Source organism: Dasypus novemcinctus, chromosome 7 (genome assembly GCF_030445035.2).
Source record: "Dasypus novemcinctus isolate mDasNov1 chromosome 7, mDasNov1.1.hap2, whole genome shotgun sequence".
Lineage (NCBI taxonomy): Eukaryota > Metazoa > Chordata > Mammalia > Cingulata > Dasypodidae > Dasypus > Dasypus novemcinctus.
In genome coordinates this window covers 45,171,063-45,194,564 of record NC_080679.1, presented here as the reverse complement: position 1 = coordinate 45,194,564, position 23,502 = coordinate 45,171,063, and the positions used below count along the sequence as shown (strand labels likewise).

At 39.5% G+C, this 23,502-nt stretch overlaps 1 protein-coding gene across 7 annotated transcripts in view; it reads left to right on the top strand.

Moving 5' to 3' along the window:
- The window catches only part of SPATS2L (spermatogenesis associated serine rich 2 like), a 176,264-nt gene that overhangs the window by 79,907 nt on the left and 72,855 nt on the right, over positions 1-23,502 (top strand). For all 7 annotated transcript variants that reach the window (XM_012525334.4, XM_012525333.4, XM_023588910.3 and 4 more), the window contains one exon: positions 2,680-2,740. In XM_012525334.4, coding sequence (XP_012380788.2) covers positions 2,702-2,740 — 39 coding nt within the window. In that variant the 5' untranslated portion in view covers positions 2,680-2,701. The remainder of the gene's footprint in view (positions 1-2,679; positions 2,741-23,502) is intronic.

Genomic DNA, 23,502 nt, shown 5'->3' with positions numbered 1-23,502 from the left:
TCTCACTGAAATACCTCCCTGATTCCCCTGTGGGTAATGACACTCCAACCTTATAAAATGCCATATATTCAAATCCTAGATATCAAATCCCAATGTAAAAACAAAAAATAAATAACAGATTTCACACATAAAGGCAAAATTAGATGTGCCAGAAGATTCCGTTGGTCAAGTCTAGTGAAAGTCCTCAGAGCTCACAGGTCCATCCTAACAAATGGTTTTCAAATCAGTTGTCATATTCAGTACTTCGTAGTTCCATACGTATAACCTGTACCTCTATTGGCAACTCCCTCCTTCTCTCCTCCTGCTTTCCCCCTCCTCTATATCTAGTTCTTTCTCACATCCGTACATACATACACTATCTCATGCATGAAATCCCATGTATATTACAATTGGTTTACATAAAGCCAGAAACTTCCATTTGAATCAGATAATCAGCCATCCAGAAGTCTTCAAGTATGGTTGAAGACAATCTTGAAGGCATTGTAATGAACTGACCAAAGGTTTCACTTTTTATCCATGCCTTCCTTGTTAATAAAAACACTGGATTATTTATCCCTGCACTTCACATACTGCTCTCTTCATCTCTATTCATTGTTACAGATAATCAGAAAATAATCATTTTGGTTTTTTACCAGTAATTGTCTGGGGCAGGAATAAGTAAGAATGAAATTCAGAAATTATTTGCATTTTCCCATGTGCCAAGTCAGAAGATATAGAATTTACCTTTTGGGAGAGTTATTTAAATGGGAAGTGTATTCAATGGAATGTGTACTATTTGTAGAACATATGGGAAAGAGCTGCCAAACTGGAGAGGGAGTGTGCAGGGTTTCCTCTAATGGTATGCCCGAATGCACATGTCAGTGGCAACAGCATTTGGGAACTTCTAAAAATAAAATCTCACTATTTCTAATTGTGAGTCTATATACTAATATATCTATGTGGAGTCCTATTTGAGAATAACTGGAATGGTAATAGAGCTGGAATTGCATATTCTTCATCCTAAAATCAGCAAAAAAGTAATGGATTTGAATTTATGCTTTTTTATTTATTTAAGACCTTGGTTTAAAAGAAAATAGTGAGTAGAGGGATGGGAGTGAGAAATCAGTGAATTTTTGCACGTTATCTCTAACGTGTCAATTCTAGGGATGGGGAATCCTCTTTATAGTAAAAGTCAAAAAGTGTATAAGAGAATGTGGAGAAGCATGGGAAAACCAGTTGGTGCAACCTGTAGACTGTGGTTAACAGCAATACTATAATAGTCTTGCATCAATGCCAAAGATGTACTGTGGTGATAATGAGGGTGTATGGAAAAAGTGTGCCAAATATATGCTATGGACCATGGTTGGTGGTCATAGTCTGATATTATCTCATAATCTGTAACAAATGTTCCACCACGATGTGGTGTGTTGGTGAAGGGGTGTTGTATGGGAATTCTACACATGTGCATGATTGTTTTGTAAGTTCACAACCTCTGTAATAAAAACATATCTTTAAAAAATAGGATGGGTTGGGGAAAAATGTACCAAATGTAAGATAGGGGCTATAGTTAGTAGTAATATTTTGACGATGATTTTGTATAGTTTGTAACAAATGTTTCACAACAATACAAGGTGTTGGTGAAGGGTGATGCATGAGACCCCTGTATGATGTTATGCATGTTTCTTTTGTCAGTTCACAAAATAACACATTTACTATATACTTATTATTTATGCATGTCCATGTATGAATGATACACTTCAATAAAAATATGTTTTTAAAAAGTATGTAAGAAATGACTCCAGTGGCTCTTGATTGACAAAAAGCATTAAGCATGCAAATAGGTAGTACATTGATACCTTGTCATGCTTAGTTGCTACTTTCATTTATCCTCTATCTCAAAAAAAAGGTTGATGCTATTAAAGACTTAGGGTCTATCTTCCATAATAATGGCGAAAGACTTAGACCAGCTGAGGGAAAAGAAAACCACACCTTGATGTTAAGTTTGCAGATCTTCTCAGAATGGTTCTCTTCACAAAGACTGGACATCAAAGGCAAAAAACCTAAAAGGGTTTAGGGAAACAAGAATTGTGTTCCAGAGATCATGAATTTATAGTCATTAAAAATTGAGGTGAAGGTATAAAGTAATTGATCCAGAAAAATGTTCATGATATGTTGGCAAGGGAAAAAGCAAGTTCAAAAACTGTTATGTACAGGTGGTCCTATTTCTTTTTATTAAACCTGGACCTATTTCTCCTATTTCTTCTTGTAGGCCTTGATGTAGTTATGTACATAAAAGAGCTGCTCAATAAATGCTTGTTAGACTATATAGGGATTGATAGAAGCTTTGGTGCAGTGAGCATTGTAATGACAGTGCTTAGTTATAATAGGTACAGATTCTCTCCGCTCACTGTTTCTGACCACCTTTCTTTCAAATAATAAGAAACAAAGTTTGAGTGCATACCCATCTGTCTTTGTCATTTTCCATGTCAATACAGTGTGAATAAAAGATTTTACATTGTCTTCCAGAGTTATTGTGACATGCTTTTAGACCATATCTAAGTCAAATCCCTAGCTTGAAAGTATTTATGATTATGGCTAACGAAATTGTTTAGCATGTTGGGAGAGAGCATAAAAATAACACATAGAAATATAAATTTTAAATCTTTAAAGTTAATCTTTTTTTTTTCCTTCTTTTTATAGGGCTTATTCCACTAGAAGCAAAATGGCTGAACTCAATACTCATGTGAATGTCAAAGAAAAGGTAAGATCAAGTTATATTCTGGCTTGTCGAAATTCTTAACTGGGTAATGTAGTCTGTAGCTGGTAAAACTCCATTACAATGGAAGAAGGGAAAAATGGTTTGTGGGACTTAGCTAAAGAATAAAAAGTAGCATTTTTCGTTTAATCCTGACCACAGCCAATGAAGTAGATATTATTGCTATTCCCATTTTATAGATGAAGGAATTGAGACAAAGATAAGTAATTTGCCTAAGTTCACAGCTATAAATGTCAGAGCTGGGATTTGAACCCCAGTAGTACTGTTCTACAGTTCATACTATTAACTCCAGACTGGGTTGCATCCAGAACTAGGGTAATGTTACCTCTCCAGAAATGATCTTATATATTCAGAATTTCTTCTAGTGGTCCTGCTGGGTAGCCTTTAAAGTTTTCTTTTAACCTGAGAATTCATGACCCTGAAAATCCCCATTCCTAGTCATTTGTTGGAGGCTAATTACACTTCAAAGCCTTTCTGAGTCTTGCCCTTCTCTGTGAGATTTCCTCCACTTAGGGTTACAATCCCTCACTTGACATCTAGGCTACCTTATACTCGTAGTGCTTGAATAATTGTAAACCATAGGCCATATGAGACCATGGAGGTAAATTTGTCCAACCCATTCATCTCGTACCATAGGAACTCAGGCTAGAAGTGATTTGCCCACAGTCGTACTGCCAGAGTGGGAGAGCCTGGACAGGAACCCCCTGCTCTTGCCACACCACTCCCAAAACCTCCACTATATTGTAACCTTCACATGGGCATCTCTTTGTATCTGCACAATACCAAAATGGGGAGTAGAGGATGAGAAAAGTTTACATTTGTGGAGTCCTTCTTCTTTATTTCATTCAGCAAAGGTTCCCTGGACCCCTACTTTATTCCAAACACTGTTCTAGATGCTGGGGACATGCTACTGAACATGTGTAGATGAGGTTTCTGTGCCTGCAGAGTTCACTCTCTAGTGCAGGGAAGCAGAATAAACACAAGAACACCTAAGTGAAAACAGTCATTTCAGACAGTGATAACTACAATGAGGAATATACAGCACGGTGTGAGGGGCAAGGGGAGGGGTCTGCTTTAAACTGGGTGGTCCGGGAAGCCGTCTCTGAAGAGGTGATATTTGAGGCTGAGGTAAGGATAACAGGGAAGAAGCAACTGAGATTTGAGAGCAGAGTATTCCAGATGGAGAAGAAAGAAAAGCAAATGAAAATAGGGGGCTGTTTAATGGGTTTGGAGACCAAGTGGTCAGAGTGGCAGGCAGAGAGAGAATGGTGATGAGAGACGAGTTCAGAGAGTACGGCAGGCGTCAGAGTTGGTAGAATATCGGCTCTTCACCTGGGTCCTCCAGGGGGTGAGTGGGTAGAATTCAAGGAAGGATAAACTTGGATAGGAAAAAAACCACATTTTTATTTAACTAACTAACATCTAAATGAAACTTAGCATTTCTTTCAGTCTTGAATGTTGACAAGAAAAAAGTCCAGTAACAGTATCAGTGACTTTCACAACTAAAATTTTTATATCAGGTATTTTCATATCAGATTATATTTATTGCAGATACCTGAAATAATGTTCATCACTATTTCAAAATTACTGTAGTTATGGAACCCACCACCAGATTGTGTTATTCGATGCGTTAATAAAGAAGCACTATAGTATAAATTTACTTTTTTATAAATATTTTAACTGTATTTCAATGTGGGTAGTTTCCTTTGTAATTATATGTACTTTATTTCATGCATTTTAAAACATTAATCTGAAAAAGATCAAATTTTTTATACAAAGTACAGAAGTAAGCTGTTGGAAGGTTTTAAGTAAGAACATGACATGATCTGATATGTTTTTAAACACTTACCTTAGCTCTGTCAGCTTCTATGCTACATTTTATAAATCTTCATATTAAAATAACTTTATAAAGTAGACGCTTAGCCTGTTTGATAAGAAAACAGAGGCTTGAGGTTAAGTGACTTGGTTAAAGTCAGACTCTCAGGAAATGTGAAGGAGCAGGGATTCACACTTAGCTGTGTCTGGTTCTGAAGCCTGTGTTTTTCTACTACGAACTACTTCTCCGAGTTTTTCCACCAAAATATCCTCAGGGCACAGAAGAACAAACTTGTTATGCCAAGATCCCAGGGACATGGTCAAAACCAACTTCCACCAATATACAATTTGTTTAGAGTCTTAACATTTCTTAAAAATTAATGTAATTTCTTCTATTGTATTCTGTAATATATTTCATTTATTATTTTTATAGAAAGCTGTCTTAACTTATTGAACATGGAATAAAAAATAGCAGAAAGATCTTCTTTTCTCATGGCTTCATGTTCTCTCTGGCTCATAGTTAAGTATCCCAGGTGAGAATATGTTTCCCAGTTTGGGAAGCTGGGTCAGGCACCACAGTGCTGACCCAAGATTGGCCATTTTCCAAAGGTCTACTGATGGATGGATTGAACAGCTCCTGGAGTTGGCTGTGGGAAGGAAAAGTGCTTTAAGAAATCAGTCATAGAAATTGAGTCCTGCAAAGCAAGGCTAGTGGACAGACCAATATGGGAGGCTCAGCAGTCAGTGATAGAGTGTCTTAATCAAACCAGAGCTGGCAGCAAGCCAGTAAGGGAAAAGAGGCTGATCTGTCAACACACAGACCACAGAGGGTTCAGTGTGAACGCTCCATGCATTGGCTTGGGCGCCACATTCATCCACTTGTCATGCCTAATGTGGCATCTGCATATGAAGATTAAAGTAGATAGTGTTTTGCCATTGCACTCCACTAACTTATCAGAATGTTGGCATTATTTTGAAAGAGGGTGATGTTTAAGTTGTAAATATTATCAATCTGCATGACAATGAAAGTAGAGCTTCTCTACTCAATTAGTGGATTCCATCTTCCTATGTCAAAAGGTTAATAGATTTCCCAACCCAATAAAATAAATCATAATAAACAACTAAAAATTTTGATCATTTATAATTTTACATTGATTTATTTTAGTACATTTATTTCCTTTAGTTATTAGCTTTTATGGCCTTTTTATGATTAGCTTGTTTCTCAATCTGTCACACAGAGCAATGATATTTTCGTTCTGAAAATTAAGAATAATAACAACTGCTGAGGCTTAAATTATAAGCTTTTAGAGATTAGAGGACAGATCTATGTAGTGTTTTCAATATGTTATCTAGTCAAGCACTGTGGGGAATTAAATACTTAATAAATGTCTTATACTGTAATGAGTTCATCAATTATTGCTAGTGGGTCCGCTCTTGGTATTTTTGGTGAGGAAATCACTTCTGTCCTCATATGGCTTTTGATCTCAAGTGGTAGTTAGTTAATAAACTTAAAGTTTAATATCCAAGACAACTGAACAGTTGACACTCTTTGTGGCTGTTTCATTTTGAACATGTTTATGTTCTTGGATTATAACTGTAAGGATTTTAATTAGAAGTACTGTTGGAATCAAAGTTTGGTCTCTTTCGTATGACATACATCATCTGTATGATCTGACCCCTGTCTTCTTTTTCACACCTTCATCTGCTGCCACATCTCTACACAACTTCTTCAGTCCAGCCAGCCTGACCCTGACTGTTTGTCCTCCATGCAAAGGCAGTTCCCTCTTTCTTGGATGTCCTTTCTGAGGGATGTGACCCTCCCTTATTTTTCTTTCAAAGAGCCCTGTCAGAAATCTCCTTTCTCCTTCCTCATACTGCCCGACCTCCCCCTCCGTGAATTATTTGCCCTCCTTCCCATTCTCTTTCTTTGTATTTTGCTAGGTTCTGTGCATTTTATTGAATGTGGTGTAATTGTTAAGTGTCTGTTTTGCCATGTTAGATTGTGTGCTGCTTTGGGTTAGGGACGAAGTCTTACTCATTTTCATATTCTTGGGTTTGACACGTAACAACGGATCCCCCAGTTAGAGTTAGATGGATAGATAGCCAATGAAAGAACAAGCCTGCTTGAATAGTTCAGTTCTTTAGAGACTGCACTCCCCATTCATGATATCTACAAAATCTCAAGGTTTCTTGAAAAATGCAATGTAGGTTAGTAGAAATGTCATCTCATTTTAGTACTCTCTTTACCTGTAAATAAAGTAAGTTTTAAACAGTATTTTACTGTGAAGTAAAGTTTCTAAAAACAGATAGATACCTGCTTAGGTTGACCACCTGGACTGAGCAGAAAAGTAGCATCTTTAAGAAATGGTTTTCAAATAGAGGTGGTCTTAGGTAGGCTTAACTGTAACAAATGAGGCCATCTGTGGGAGTAACTAGTTAAATCCTGCAGCCTCATTCCTCCTCCCCCAAATATCCCCAAAACCCACTTTGTTAAGGAAAGTTATCAGGGCAAATCTTTGGGTTTCTATTTATTACATACTTTTAAAACTCATTTCCAAAAGACGTGTTTCCTAAGAAACAGTGGAAATTTGTGGGGGAGCACTCACTGGGAACTCGTACATCTTCTCTGGTATGAAGCACTTTAGTACCAATTTAGGAACTTTTAAATACAATTCTCAATGGAATAAGGAAGGATTATTAGAACTGGTGTAGATAAAATAAGATTTGTAATCAGATATTTTAACATGCTTTATTTTAAACCAGTTTAAATTTTAAATACAATACAATTCAGCAATAAAGCTTGGTGATGTAAAAGTAAAGGGAATCCTTTCTGTAAAATGGGGTTAGTATTTGCTGAGTGCCCAGTTATGGACTGATAACTAATTCGAACATAAAGGGATGCCTGAACCACCCTCAGGGATCTAGTACTCTTAGGAAATGCTCTCTAGGGAGGTAGGGCCATGGAGAGAGTAAGAACTATGGAAACAGAAGGCAGAGATTGTCAACTCCCCATTACACCTCACTTAACTCTGCTGAGCCTCAGTTTCCTAAGCTGTAAATTGGAGATGATAATAAAACCTACCTCACAAAGTCATCAGCTGCAATAATAGATGTGGAGCTACTTTACCAGCTCTTGAGCATATATAAACAATAAAGTTCCTGGGAGATCCCCTTTCATGTAACATTTGCTTGTTTTCCACTTAAAGAAGAGGAAAAGAAGTTCTACTTAACATTTTTGCTTGGAACCCACATAGAAACTGAGATTAGTAAGAAAACAAAATTAAAAGCCCCAGATGAAAAAAAGAACATAAAACTGGACTTCACTTCTCCAACTTTTATAGCTATTGCTGAGCCTTACAAAAAAATAAGTGACACTAGACAACATGATGATAAGGAAATGGGGGAATATCTCAATCTATAATATCACTGCTGAGCTGTGCTACTTACCATGAATGACTTTTAGAGCTGTTAGAGTTATAGAGGTAAATTGGGTTGTAAACAGTAATCATAAAGAGTCATTAAAATGAGGAGGAATGGGAAGGGCAGGAAGAGCCTTTTGTCCACATTTCTGCAAATGAGAAAGCTCATGTCTCTGTGTCCTAACATCGATGCCACAACAGGTGGGCAGATATCCCATTTTATTAGCTATTTTTCCCCTGTAACCTGTTTTACAAAGTACTGAAATATAGTTCAAATATTTATGTGGACTGGGCTATGGTCAGAAGAAAAAACCTTACATTTAACTAAAGAGGTTTTGGCAGGATCAGAGAGAGGACAGAAAAAAACATCATCATATATCTTTCAAAATATTAATTCCATATAATAAAGCACTCATTTCATGGGATTTGAGACAAGTTTTAAACAACCAAACCATGTACACTTTGAAGCAAATCTTAATTTCATAAATTTGTAGGCAGGTTTAAGTCAATTTAGTCCAACCCTTAGATTCAAATAGCAAAACGGCTCTCAGATTTCACCACAGATAAGTTCATGTCATCATCTTCCCATAGGAAAGGGTCATTAAATTTCCCTTTCAGAGAAAGGAGAAACATTGACAATAGTTGTTGCCTTAATGCTTATGTACAGAACTGCTGTTGTTGTTGCTTGGCAACTAGAAGAGATCTGACAAGGAGTCTAAAGGAACTGAATGAATAAATGGAAATGTCAGTATCAGTTTCAGAGGATAAGAAAAAATTTAGTATTGCAGGATTAACATGGCATTGCTTTTTCCAAGCTATATGATTGGAATTCAGTGTTTCTCTTCTGCTTCTTGTATACCCTCCCCCAGCCTTTCATCCTAGCTCCTCTTGCACTGTGGCTAAGAGGTAAATACAAAATAGATGGTACGGGAGCATATCAAAATTAAAACCTTCGGTGGCAGGAAAAAAGTAACCTCTGTTGGAAGTCCTTGGATTTCTAGCTTCTTTACCAGCATTCCAGTTATTTCTCACAGTGATCCTTCATATTCAATTTTCCAATTTTTACAGGTAAAAAGATATATAAAGGCGACAATGGTTTCTTCTCTTCTGACACTGAGCACCTAAAATCTGTTTGAATGAATGAATGAACGAATCCAGCACTTAAAAGTATAGTGCTTGTACTATTAAAACGACTGCAGGGAAGTGGACTTGGCCCAATGGATAGGGCATCCACCTACCACATGAGAGGTCCACGGTTCAAACCCTGGGCCTCCTTGACCTGTGTGGAGCTGGCCCATGCGCAGTGCTGATGCGCACAAGGAGTGCCCTTCCACGCAGGGATGTCCCCTGCATAGGGGAGCCCCACGCACAAGGAGTGTGCCCCATAAGGAGAGGCTCCCAGCGCAAAAGTAAGTGCAGCCTGCCCAGGAATGACGCCACCCACACGGAGAGCTGACACAGCAAGATGACACAACAAAAAGAAACACAGATTCCTGATGCCACTGATAAGGATAGAAGCGATCACAGAACACACATAGCGAATGGACACAGAGAGCAGACAACTGGGAGGGGGGTGGGAAGGGGACAGAAATTTTTTTTTAAAAAACTTAAAAAATAAAATAAAATAAAACCCCTGCAGTTGTTTCTCTATACCTTGATTACAAGCTCCTTATAAACAGAAATGGGCTTGTAGTTTTTTCGTGTTCCCAATAACTCTTATAGTAGTGATAGCAAAGACCTCATACCCACAAATATTTGTTAATTAATCACTATTTAGTAAAAGAATTAAGCCAAGGTTTTATAACAATGTTTCTCCAGTAAGAAGGAGACAGGAGAAGGAAGTAAAGCCATGCTCCTGGGTTGGGGCAAATATTACAATGTCAGTAGGGAGAAGGCAGCTGTGATTTGAAAAACCGTATTTGTACTAAGAGTCCTCCAAGAAGCAGATGCCAAGATGGGATTAGATGAGCAGGAGATTTATTGGAAGGAACACTTGTGAAAGATAATGGGGAAGAAGCAGGAGCAGGCAGAGGGGGCCTTCAGACTGCAGTGCAGGTCTGACGCCTACAAAAGGAGAGCAAGGAAAGAGCATTGGGGGAAAAGAGTCTCAGCCTGCAGGCATAGTTCTAAGAAAGCTTCACCTGGGCTGATGGGGAGTCCTCAAGCCAATGTTGTCTCCTGGAGGACTGCCATGTCCCTCATCAGTGGGCCTTCTCTTGTCCCACCACTGCCTCAGTCCTTGACCCGGAGCATCCTGAGGGAAGGGTGACCTGGGTGCAAGTGCACTGGTGCACCCAGAGGAGCTGCCAGTCAACTCTGCTTCCCGCAGGAAGAAGTTACAATGCTACCACAATATTCAAGAGTATAACAACAGTTTAGAAAGAAACAAAGCCATTCTTGTACAAAGCCTATCTGCTCCTTGTATGTTTCAGCACCCTTTGATGTACTGAATGATTGGGGGAATGGACAAAAACTTTAATTAAAAAATGGAAGCAGAATAAACACAAGAACACATAAGCGAAAATGGTTTGAAAATACGTAAAGTATTTTAGAGATGAGTTTCCATTTTCTTAGCAAGCTGAACCATATGTATGGGGAAGCTTCCCAATTTCAAGGGCAAATGATAATTTAGTAATCTTATTTTTCTATTAAAAGCTTACTCTTCATAGTCACATTTTAAGGAAACAAAGAGACATGTTAATTCTACCGAAAAAACTGTGGACCGTTTGGAATATCGTGAACTCTCTTGATTTTAGTTTCCTTATCGCACAAACAAGGGAATTCATGTAGAAGATCTCCAAAACGCTTGCCTACTATAATGTTGAGTGGGCCCGTGTTCTTCTCCACCTCATAGGCACCGTGAAAGGCCAAAAATCTGGACTGTACCACACGTCAGAGAACCTGGGTGCTAGTCATAGTCCTGGCACAAATGACCTGCCTGGGTTTGAATGTAGCACATAACCTCCCTTGAAGCAGTTTGACATTATTGATGAATTCCAAAAAGAAATATTGGATTATGTTTGTAAACTGGTCTTTTCCTCTGCATGTATGAGATTATATTGGATTCAGAGATTTTCTTGATTAAATAATCAAGTAATCAAATTATTGCTATAATTCATGAGAGAATATTAAGTAATCAAGTAAACCTCTTGTGTCAGGACATCGAGTACCTGCCCTTGGTGGTCGGGAACTCACAAATAAAAGATATGGCAAAGACCAGAGTTGGAGGGCTTTTAATGTTGGAGTTTGATGCTGAAGGTGGAGCCCCAGGGAGAGAGACAGAGCCATTCACCTAATAGTCTACAGCTGACCTTGTGGAGAAAGGCAAAGCCTAGAGAGCCTCATAGTCTACAGCTGACCTTGTGGAGAATACAGAGGAGCTGAGCCCAGACGAACCCAGGAAGCCTGAACACTCACAGATGTTGGCAGCCATCTTGCTCCAACACATGAAAATAGACTCTGATGAGGGAAGTAACGTATGCTTTATGGCCTGATATCTGTAAGTTCCTACCCCAAATAAATACCCTTTATAAAAACCAACTGATTTCTGGTATTTTGCATCAGCACCCCTTTGGCTGACTGATACATCCCTGTACTCCAGTTCCTTATAAAATACAGGCATTTGATTAAATCATCTCGAAGGTCCATCTATACTTACCGATAGGGTATTCCTGGTGTCATCCTGTCTTCAGGGCCAGTCAGAGCTCTGCTTCTCAATCCTTGAAGGTAATTATCAATAAAACTGTATCAAAACAATGACTGGGGATCAATTATATGACAAAGTTGATGTTTATTTTTATCAGCTCAAACCGTAATCTCAGTTGTGACTAAGACTGAATGCATAAATTTTAACTTTTTTACTGACTTTAGAGAAAAAGCACACAAAATCAGGAAATCACTGGGAAACAAGTCTGGTCAGCTAGATGATAATTTCGACAAATGTTTAAACCAGTTTGCCTTTTGTTTATTGGCCAAAAAAAAAATGGTATGTAGATAAGCCAATAAACTCCCCCCACAAAAGGAATGTGTTTCTGGTTTCATGGTTTTTAGAATTGTGTCTTTCCTTCACACCACAGTGTTGAAATATCCCAGGTTAATATCATTTAAAGATTAACTTCATTCCCTGACTCTGGTATTGAGTAAAGGGCATAATGACTTATTCCTTTATGGTACTCTTTATCTGAAAAGTTTTGAGAATAAGTGTGTGTGGGGGGGGGGGGTTGCGGATCACAGAGAGGTTGGATATCAATAATTACCTTTTTTCACCCAAGTGTGGAGACCTTAAATTCCAAAGAAAATGGGGAAATATTTTACTGAATTTCTAAATTAGAAATGGTAAATTAAAAATGCCTTACTTTTCTACTCAATTTAAAATATCAAAAACAAAATGCTTTGTGGGAATAATATTGCATTTTTTGTTCTTAGTAATAAATCAAATATGGAATTTATCAGAGAAAATACCCAGACAGAATATTTACCTAAGTCCTAATATTGTATGGGTATAACCAGCTGGCTAGAAACAGACGTCCAATGGACTCGGGAGTTTACCCTGCCCTAAAATTATGTGCAGTTTTAACTAGTAGTACTGGGAAAACGTGAGGAAGAAATCAAGCCCAATTATAGAAAACATGCAGGTGTATACTGAATACATGGGTGAAGTGAAATGTGTTTCAGTCTCATTGTCAGTGTAGATTTAGAAGGGCAACTGCGATTAGCAGCCATTTGACAAATGAATAAATATATATTTCAAACACCTGCAAATACCAAATTAAAGGTCAGAATTCTGATATGAAAAATCGATCAGGGAGTAATTTAAAAGATTTAAGATACTTTATTTTATTTTTACTATTTTTTTAGATAGGGGGAAAGTCCATTTCAGTGTATCTTACTCTACGACAAGTTATCATTACTTCTAGGAATTAAAGAAGTTATATCTAACCTAAAGTATGCATTTTCATTTAATATTAGAATTGAAAATTTATAATATTAAGTTATAAACTATGTTAAAGTAATATGCTTTTTTTCTTCTTCAAATATTCAATTACTTGGCAAAGTATAGACTCTGAATTCATCAAAAGAAATCTGAGTGGTGATGGTTGTTTTTAACTCTTTACGTCAGATTGTATTTTCCAAAGGTGACTTCAACTTTTCCCCCATCAAGAGCGCCCTATCCTTAAAATTGGGTAGGCTTTTGTAACTGGCTGACTAGTAGAGAAGGAAGGAAGTGACGCTATGTGACTTCCAAGGCTAGGTGATCCCATTTCCATCTCGCTAGTCAGGACACCTATGCCAGAGTGCTAGGCTGCCACATAAGCAATACAACTGTTCTGAGGCTGCCATGCAGTGAGGAAGCTCAACTAGCCAATAAAGAGACACTGCATGGAGATGCCCTGTGACTACATGCCCAGCCAGACCCCAGGTGCACAGCATCCCTCTCTCCCACTATCCTAGCTCCAACTACCTCTGACTGCAACTGGACAAGAAACTCCAGGGCAGAATGGCTCAAACTCCTCCCAAATTCCTGACCCATAGCAACAGTGAAAAATAATGAATTATTTATTATTTTAAGCCACAAAATTGGGGGCGATTTTTTATGAAATAGCGGATAACTGGAATACTCTCTTAAAGTAACCCTGCTCTAAACAATAACTGTCTTTGAATTTATGATATTGTATAAATAATGGAGAGGTATGGATGGGGAGATAGAACAATCAGGTAAATTAATTGGTCGGTGAACAGTTACAACTGTAAAGATTCTGTCCTGTGCCACCTTCTTTTCTTTTCCTCATACACTATCTCTTGATTATGACTTCCATTTTATCATTTACTTGAGGTTCTCAATTCTGGATGGACTTAGAATCACTGGGGGACAATGCCCAGGCCAATTTAACTGGTTTCGGGTGGGGACCAGGTGTAAGTATATTTTAAATATTCATTAGGTGATTCCAGTTTCCAGCCAGGGTTGAGAACCAGTGTTTGATGCTGACAAAGACCTAGTCTGTATTCCTGGTTCAGTTATTCCTTGGAACTTCAGGTCCATATATTCAGCTACTTTATAGATATCTGTACGTGGATGTCTTACAGGCCCATCGAATAAAGTAAAGTTAGTTTAGCACTCAAGCATACTGCTCCACCAATATTCCTTTTCTCAGTAAATGACACCACCATCTTCATGGACACTCAAACCAGAAACCTACAAATAATCCAGTTTCCTTTATCTTCTTCATCCCTTGCATCTAATGAAACATAAATCAATCACTTCCTTCCAAGTAATTTGTAAGTCTTTCTCTACATTGCCCCATCTTGACTGAAACCCCATTTGTCTCACCTGGAAGTTGCTTTAGAATCCTAAGTGGTCTGTTCTCATCCATTGGCTCTCTTCCAACTCATCCACATAGAAACCAGAGTGACTTTTTAAAAAAAACCATTATCACATCTTCCTTTGAGTAAAACCCTTCAATGATTTACCTTTAGAATAAGCCCCCTGGGAATCAGATTTGGCTCAACAGATAGAGCGTCCACCTACTACATGGGAGATCCAGGGTTCAAACCCACGGTCTCCTGACCCATGTGGTGAGCTGGCCCATGCACAGTGCTGATGTGTACAAGGAGTGACATGCCACGCAACGGTGTCCCCTGTGTAGGGGAGCCCCATACGTAAGGAGTGCACCCTACAAGGAGAGCTGTCCAGCATGAAAAAAGTGCAGCCTGCTTTGGAGTGGCACCACACACAGGGAGAGGTGATGCAACAAGATGACACAACAGAAAGAGACACAGATTCCTGGTGCCGCTGAGAAGACTATAAGTGGACACAGAAGAACACACAGCGAAAGGACAGAGAGAGCAGACAATGGGGGGCAGAATTAGAAAGATAAAAAATAAATAAATCTTAAAAAAAAAAAAAAGAATAAGCCCCTAAATTTTACTTTGACTTGCTTTGTCTTCTAGCTTTTACCCCATGCTTTTTCTTCTAGCTTCATCCGGACCCCCTTTTTCACACTTGATGTTCCAGTTATCCTGGACTTCAATTCTTTGAACATGTTTCTAATCATCCAATCCTGTCCATGCATAGGTACTGTATATGCTTCCTGGAATACTCCATCTCTTGGTCATACTTAACCTTCACACTCAATTTAAACTACTTCATTCCTCCCAGGGTCTTTCCTGATTCCCTGGATTAGGATAGGTTCCTCTGTTACAGAAACCAAAATCATCTTTACTTCCCCTTTCCTAACACTGATCATAGTTAATATCTGCCTTCCTAGACTATAAACTCTTAAGGAAGGCCAGAAACTGTGTCTGTTACTGCTTACAGTTCAGTTTCTAGCATAGAGTCTGTGCGTTGTGACTAAAGAAATGAATGAAGAAATAAACAAATGAACATGAATTAAGAAATCAATATCTACTCTAAGGGAAATTCTTGCAGTAATGCTCTGGACTCTGTGCTTGGCTTTGGCCCACCCAAAATTCAAGCCAACAATTTGGATAAGATGTAGAAAATGTCAACTGATTTTTAAAAAATAATACAAAAATTGGAAGGAATAGCTGATGTGTTCTCTGTTTTTTGGTGACAAAAAGCAAGATTCCAAAAGATAACAGCTGCCTGGAGTGATGGGTAAGAATTTACAGGTTGAAATGTAGCAGAGATGAATGCAGAATCCTGCCCTTGGGTTCTAGTCGTTGCACAAGTAACTGATATGTCATGAAAACAGTCTAGGATTTATTAGTAGCAAATAATGCTCAGTTTGAGCCAGTAGCTGTTGTGACTCTTTTTTTTTTTTTTTAAGATTTATTAATTTATTTATCAGCCCCCCCCCCCCCGTTCTCTGTGTCTATTTGCTGCGTCTTCTTTGCCCACTTCTGTTGTCAGCAGCACGGGAATCTGTGTTTCTCTTTGTTGCAGTTATCTTGTTGTGTCACTTCTCCGTGTGGGCAGCGCCATTCTGGGCAGGCTGCACTTCCTTGCACTGGGCGGCTCTCCTTACGGGGCGCACTCCTTGTACGTGGGGCGCACTCCTTGCACGTGGGGCTCCCTTACGCGGGGGACACCCCTGCGTGGCAGGGCACTCCTTGCACGCATCAGCACTGCGCATGGGCGGGCTCCACACGGGTCAAGGAGGCCCGGGGTTTGAACCACGGACTTCCCTTGTGGTAGACGGACGCCCTAACCACTGGGGCAAGTCCACCACCCTTGTTGTGACTCTTAAAAGTGCTAATGCCATCTTAGACTCCTTGAATTGATAAATAGGGTCCAACCAGGGCAGGTGCAAGTCCCATAGTCCTCTGCTCTGATCCAGCCACCTCTAGAAAACTGTGCTATATATAGGACCACATTTTAATAGGAAAAACGCAGAGGAGCTTGACCAAGATGATAAAAACTTAGGAAACACAGCCTTTGAAAAATGGGTTATGAGCACGTTTACTCTATAAAAGATAGAATTTTAAACACTTTAGTCCCTTGAAATAAATGAATGGCTGGTCTCTAGGAAAAGGCTCTATTTATATCCTGGAAAGCAGAACTAGCGCCAAGGACTGGCAATATCTGTCTTCCCCTCTCTGGCCACATCCTTTTCATCATCATCATCTCACATCCTCTCACTCACTTTAACATCTGCTCTTTGTCCTCAACAGGATCTCTTGTCCCTTAGTCTCTTCCTGGTCTCCCAATTCATCATCTCCCTTCAGAGACCAGAGATGCCTTGACGTTAATGATATTCAGCCCCAATTCCTTGAGCCTTAGGATCTACCTCTTGGTCTAAATGAGAATTTGCAACCCTAGGTCATTCCTATCCTCTGCCCCTGCTTCTGGCTTGTTAAGAATTTCTATGCAAAGCTGTGCTAATTAACTCCGTGGCAATTCTGTGCTATCCAGTGTTGGTGGCCCTTCGGTCCTGCTCAGCATTCTTTATTCCATATAGGTCATTTCCTCTCAGTTGCCCATCATGGCAGCTCTAAACCTTTACCTTTCACTTTTAACCCCAAAAGCAAACTCTAGACCTCTCATGTGAAGTACATGGTTTTCCAATTTGATGTAAATTGTTCTCTTAAGAATCTCAAAATTTTATCACATCTTCACCCTTCTTTTCTCTCGTTTTCTTCTTTCTCAAAAAGAAAGCAATCTCTCCTCCCTTCTAAAGTTTTCTTTTCCACGTGAATTTTCATACCATTTTCCCACATATCTCCACTTTTTCTCCTCTTTAAATACTTCCTCCTTGCTAGCTTCCTTCCCCATCAGTGGACATGCTCAAACACTTCAAAGAGATTAATTGTGCCGAAATTGTTTTAAAATGGATTAGAGAGAGGAGAAACCAAGTCAGAGAATCCAATTAGGAGGTTTTCTCCAGAGTCTAGGTGAAAGGCAAAGGGAACCTCTCCAGGGTAGTAAAGAATGAGAAGTAGAGAACAGGTGAGGTCGGACAGGATTTTGTTATCAGAATGACAAGAGTTAGCGATTAGTGGTAGTTTTGCATTTTTTTCTCAAATGACTTGTTAGGTCCTTTGGGGCAAAGACTTTGTCAGATTCATCTCACTTTCCTTCAAAAAATCTGGCTTGGTTGAATAGTTAGAATTCCCCAAAATGGGCTTAGAGGAAGGGAGACAAGCTACCTTCTGGTATTTTTTTTTTTTTTTTTTTAGAGAATAGTTGGTAGGGAAGGGAACGGTATCTCCATGTTAGGAAGAGGAAAGGAATAGTTCCTTGTCATTGATATTAGTTGTCTGTTATATTAGTTTTCTGTTGCTGTTATAACAAATTACCACAAAAGCAACGCAAATTTATTCTTACAGTTCTGGAAATCAGAAGTTTGAAATGAAGTGAGTCAAGGCTAAAATCAAGGTGTCAGCAGACCCACTTTCCTTTCTGGAGGCTCTGTGGGGAATTCCGTTTTGCCTTTTCCAGCCTCTGGAAGCTGTCTACATTCTAACATCAGTGATTGGCGCAGTCTTTCTCATAGCACGTCACTGACACGCACTCTTTTCTGCCTCATTTTTCGGCCTATCAGGATTCGTGTGATTAGGTTGGGCCCCTTTGTATAATTCAGGACGATCTCCCCATCTCAGGGTCAAACTGCCAGAACCTTAATTCCACCTGCAACTTCAAATTTCCTTTTCCGTGTAACCTCATATTCACAGGCTCCTAGGATTAGGATGTAGACATCTTTGTGGGGCCACTATTTTGCCTACATTATCTGTAGCTTAGGCCTGAAGACTTTCAGGCCCCACCCAAGCCTCTGGATCAGAATCTGCATTCTAACAAGGTCCCCAAGTGATTTGAATGTATTTTAAAGTTTGAGAATGATACGGCTCGACTATTTCTAGGATCCTCTCCATTTAAAATTTCCCATGATTCTATGAAAACTGTATTTTTTTTTTTCATCTTTGAATCTTCCTTCTCCCTTCTAATCCTGGTTTCCTGCCAGAAAAAAAAAAAAAAGGTTAATTTTGATTTGTTCCCCTGGTGTTAATTTCCAAAAAGTCAGCCAAGTAGAACATGACAACACCTCATGCATAACTTTTGCTGGCAGAAAGTAGATGTTAGAAAAGGCAATTAAATTATGGAATTATCCATGATGCAAAGGTACTGGTCTGAACAGAGTTATTTTCTTCTCCAAGAAGTTCATAGGAGAAGTACCTTCATTAGTGTGTAGATTATATTAGTGGCCCAGCAAGTGAAGCAAAACATATACAAATGAGCTGTTTTTAAGGCATCTCTGAATGGCTCAGTATTTGAGAAATGTGACCAAAGATGATTATAAAATTCCTTTCGAAGTTGCAGGAATGGCAAACCCATAAATAACTCTTATTCTCATTGCAAAGGAAGGTTGCTGGCTGTTTGTTTGCCTTATTGTCGGGACTAAGATTCAGCTCATCTCCAAGATTGCAGGCTCCTTAAGGCCAGGGACTGGGCCATATCCAGCATCTGAGACCTAGGAGGCCTTCCATACATTTTGGACTTGAACCCATTAAGCATTTTAATACTGTGTAATATTTTATGCAGAATTACAGACCTGCACTTTGAAAAATGGATATGTAAAGCTGGGGTATTGTGATAACCATCTTACTAGACTCCACCTTCCTTTTATTCATTCAGTCATTCATTCATCCACTTAGCAAACATTTATGAATCATCTGCTGAATGCCACCCATTGTTCTAGACACTGTGGTTAATAAAGATAGGGTCCCTGTCACCCAGGAGCTGACATGCCAGTGGGGCAAACAGTCACATACGTAAATGATTACAGCAACATAGACGTTAGAACAGGTGTGTGGGCCAGGCGCCTGGGTCTCTCCTCTCCAGCCTGTCATTCACATTCAAACTGGATTTAGCTTTAAAAGCTTCCATTTCTCCCCTTTGCCAACTGGATTAATTCAGAACTCCACTCTTTGGTTTTACTGTTTTAATTTCTAGCCTTAACTGCTAATGTTGCCTCCAAGCACCCGCCACTGGTGGAGAAAATGAAACTATCTCAAACTAGTGCAAGTAAAAAAGAGGCTATTGTAAAGGCCTGGCACGGTCTCAGGTCTCACAGGATTTCAGGAAAAGTGAAAGAAGCAGGAAAGGCAGGAGGTGATGCAGCTCCAAGACCAGTGCCTCCCCATCTCCCACTCCAGCTTCTCTCCCTTTGTGTAGAATGGTTGAGACTTTCAAGCCAGAGAACCTGATCAGGGCACTTTGTCTTTTCAAGCCAGGTCATGTAAGTAAGCACCCCCCACCCCCTTCCCAACCATGGTGATTCATTGTCACTGTGCTCGTGACTGCTTCCTTCACAGCACTCACTTAGCATGAGTGGCAGTTCTATATTTTTTAATTTACTTGTTGACATGTGTTTCCCTCCCCAGTTTGGCAGTGAACATATCTGTTTTGTTACTGCTGTATCAGCCTCTAGCACAGGGCTTGATCATGATATACATTCAGCAAACAAATAAATGAGAGAATGGAAACGGGGAGAAAGCACATGCTGTTAGCCGCCCTAAAGATGGGCTTCCCTGTAGAACCCAGCAAATTTCAGGGGAGAGGAGGATTTGGGGGAGATCCTTGGGTCCACTGACCCCTCAGCAAGGGGGAAGAGATTCTCTGAAAAGTGGGATATATAGTACAGTCTTCCCCCGAATAATCTTGACCTACTTGCTAGACACCTGTTCTTTCACTTTTCAATGATGTACCCCACCTTTACCTTAGAGAGAGCCTTTTCCTTCATGACTCAATGTAAATAGCTTTCCTTGGCTTTTTTTAGATTAATTAAGCAGCTAATATATGCCAGATTGTATATAAGCCATGTTTCCTGCATCACCTCTTCATTTTTACAGAGGCTCTAGCAGGTCGTATCCTCATTTCACAGCTCCAGAACCAAGCTTCAAAGATTTAAGTAGTTCACCCAAGGTCATGGAGCTAGCATGACATACCGCCAAGCCTAGAACATGGGTCTGTTTACTTCAAAGCTCCTCCTATGACATTTGGCTATCCTCTATAAAGTAGTCTCCCCTCCTTGGGCAAACTTAATTGCTCCCTTCTCTGTAGTACCACAGTACCTTGTTCATAAAAACAAAAAGTGCTTATGACATGCTTGTGGTTGTAGACATTTCTGGCGCCACTGCTAGACAGTGCCTCCTTAAGGCAGGGAACTGTACCTTATTCTTCTTTGTATCCTCAGTACCTGTCATTTAGGGGGGCTCAACCAATGTCTGCCCACTGGACTGAGCCTCGGAGGGATAGGCAGTTACTGTGCTATTTCATATTTTTAAAAATGTACAGGAATGCCATTACTTTACTCTGCAGAAGTAAAAAGGTAAGCATAAAAAAAAAAGTCTCATAAATATTCTTCCAATCCCTGTTAACTGGACTGTAAAGAATAGCTGTATGCTTTCCTTACCCTTATAATTTCCAGGTCACACCAGAGTCACCTGAGAACCACCTCCTTTTATTGTGGCTAGTAGATGCATAGCAGTAGAATGGTCTATGCATGCTGTAGGAGTATCCCATCAACTCAAAAGAATCACTACAAACTGGCATTCTGTCACTCAGCAACTATTTATTAAAGGCCTGCTGTATGTACCAGATTAGTCATATGGGGGTAAGCATGGCCTTTTTATAGAAACGATTAAGAGGACAGTTCTGTGCTCTGCCAATTAATATCAATAATATCTACAAAAACACCCAGGAGCTAAAGTAGAAGTTGGTAAGTGTTAAAAGATACTGTAATAAAATGCTATGGGAATTGAAAGGAGGCAGGGATGGCTTCTGGCAGGGGGAATCTAGGAGGAATTGAGTGAAGACAAGCTGATTCCATTGGAGTGTGGGATTTGGATGTGCAAACACACCTCGGGTCAAGGGAAAAACTCAGAGGTGGTGTGAGGGAGTCAAAACTGGGATTAAGGAGCTTGTCTGTGAAGACAGGAGAAGAATTTGGAAAAGCAGGTTGGAGCCCAGTTGTAAAGATTTAACTGTATTCAGTCACTGCAGCTTCTTAAGGAAGGGAGTAAAATGATCATAAGTATATTTTAGGAAGAGCAGTTTGGCAGCAGCCTAAGAATGAATTTGCAAGGGTGAGACTGGAAGCAGGGAGAGCAGTTATTTTACGCTTATTCAATAATTCTTGGTCTTTGCTGTGTAGGTGGATTGAAAACTTTGGTCAGAACCATTTTGAAACTCAGACATAGTCTAAGTGACTCATCAGTAAGCCAAGAATTTCTAAGGAGTTAAAACAGACAGGCTCAAGAAATGCACAATGTGAACGAGGAAATCTGCTAACAGCTCTTAACCCAGGTACAGGAGAGATGAAGTGGGGAGGCGAAACCAAAGAGCTTCCCTGAAAGCCACACTTGCCTTTCTGCACAGAGTGGGCGAAATGCCAGCAGGGCACGCCTGAGGCAGAATGGGAAGAGCCTGCAGAGGCAGATAGGAAAGCCCCAGGGAGAGGATGGAGACAGAGATTAAAATGCTACACGGTAAAATCAAAACACCCTTGCCAGCACTAAAGGCGGGTTTCTAAATAGCAAATTGAATTTGCCAACCCACATTTAAATTAGTAGAAGCACAACAGGGGAATGTGATTTTGGATAAAGCAGTCGCTAAGTGATCCCTAGCTAGCTAGCCGCAGCAACCTCTGAGCTGCCCACCTGGCCGGCACAACTGGACCACTGTTGGTGGCATGAGAACCCTTGAGGGATGCAGCTTCAAATGGTGGGTTTAGGTGTGAAGCTGCAGCAGCAGGCACACCAGCTTGGGCTGTGGCAATGACATAAAGGCTGTGTGTCTGAAGCACTGCCAAAAACAGCCTCTGCAAAACAGCCGCTGCAGCCTTGAAATTTTAGAGTTCTCCGTATACAAACTACCATTAGTCACGCACTGATGGAGCCTTTCCTCCAGTAGCATTCGTCCTGAGAAGCTTCATTTCCAAATGCAAAGGCAGCCCTTTCAACACAACTTCCCTATTGTCTTGTACGGGTTATATTTAAAGCTACTGAAAAAGTGGTGTTTTTTTTTGTTTTTTTTTTGTTTTTTAGATTTAAATGCTTATACCCCTTAGGGTGGTTCTGCTGCGTCATGAATTAGTGACACAGTGAGGTTCCTGAATTTGTGTGTGCACATATGAATGAATACACATGATTTCTCCATCTTTCTCAAAGACATTTCCATAGGAAAATAAATGTGGTAAATTTAAAAATATTAAGGCTGAGAAGCAATGCTATTCTCTTCACATAAGCCGAGCCCAGTGATTAAAGTGGAAACAGAACTTGGCCCAGAAATCCACTAGAATTCAATATTACTGTGGCATACCTAAGAATAAGCTGAAATTACTTGTTTATTTACCTTTTTTTCTCATTTCTTTAAAACTTAGAATTCCTGTCTTAATTAAGTAGCTTCTTCTGGGAATTGTATGCAGTATTTGCATTTAGATTTGATCTCAGAACTCAGCTCTTGACAATTTTTTGAGGATGCATTTCAGAGTCAGGAGATATGAAATGGAAAGGATAGAAAAGTATATCTGACCATGGTTGTACTTTTTTTTTCTATTAAAGCAGAATAGGCAAGAGTAATATCAACGTCTGAAACGGAAATGTCTCTACAAGAAGTGGTTTACATTATGTTTTGCCGTAACGTAATAAAGCACAGTATGTCATGCAGGGGAGAGACTGGAAGCAGGGAGAGCAGTTAATTCTGAGTCTTTACTGATCACACAGTTTGTAGGTGGATTGAAAGCATTGGCCTAATGCAGTTATACTGTAGGTAATGTAATTATTAAATAAGCTTGTATTATTTAGACGAGCATGCCTGATGGGGTAATGATGATGGTAATTATTAAGAAATTTTATATACTATGAACCAAACTGTAGTGTCTTGAAATGCTAGAATTTGATTTTTTAAAAAAGAACTGTATTAGAAGGGTAACATGTAATTTTTATATATTACTCCAATGCAGTAGAACTCTTACACAAATAGTATTCATTATTGAACACTGTCTCTTAATGACTTTCCTGGGCTGGATGCAGATTTTTTGTGTGCTTCTTCCTATC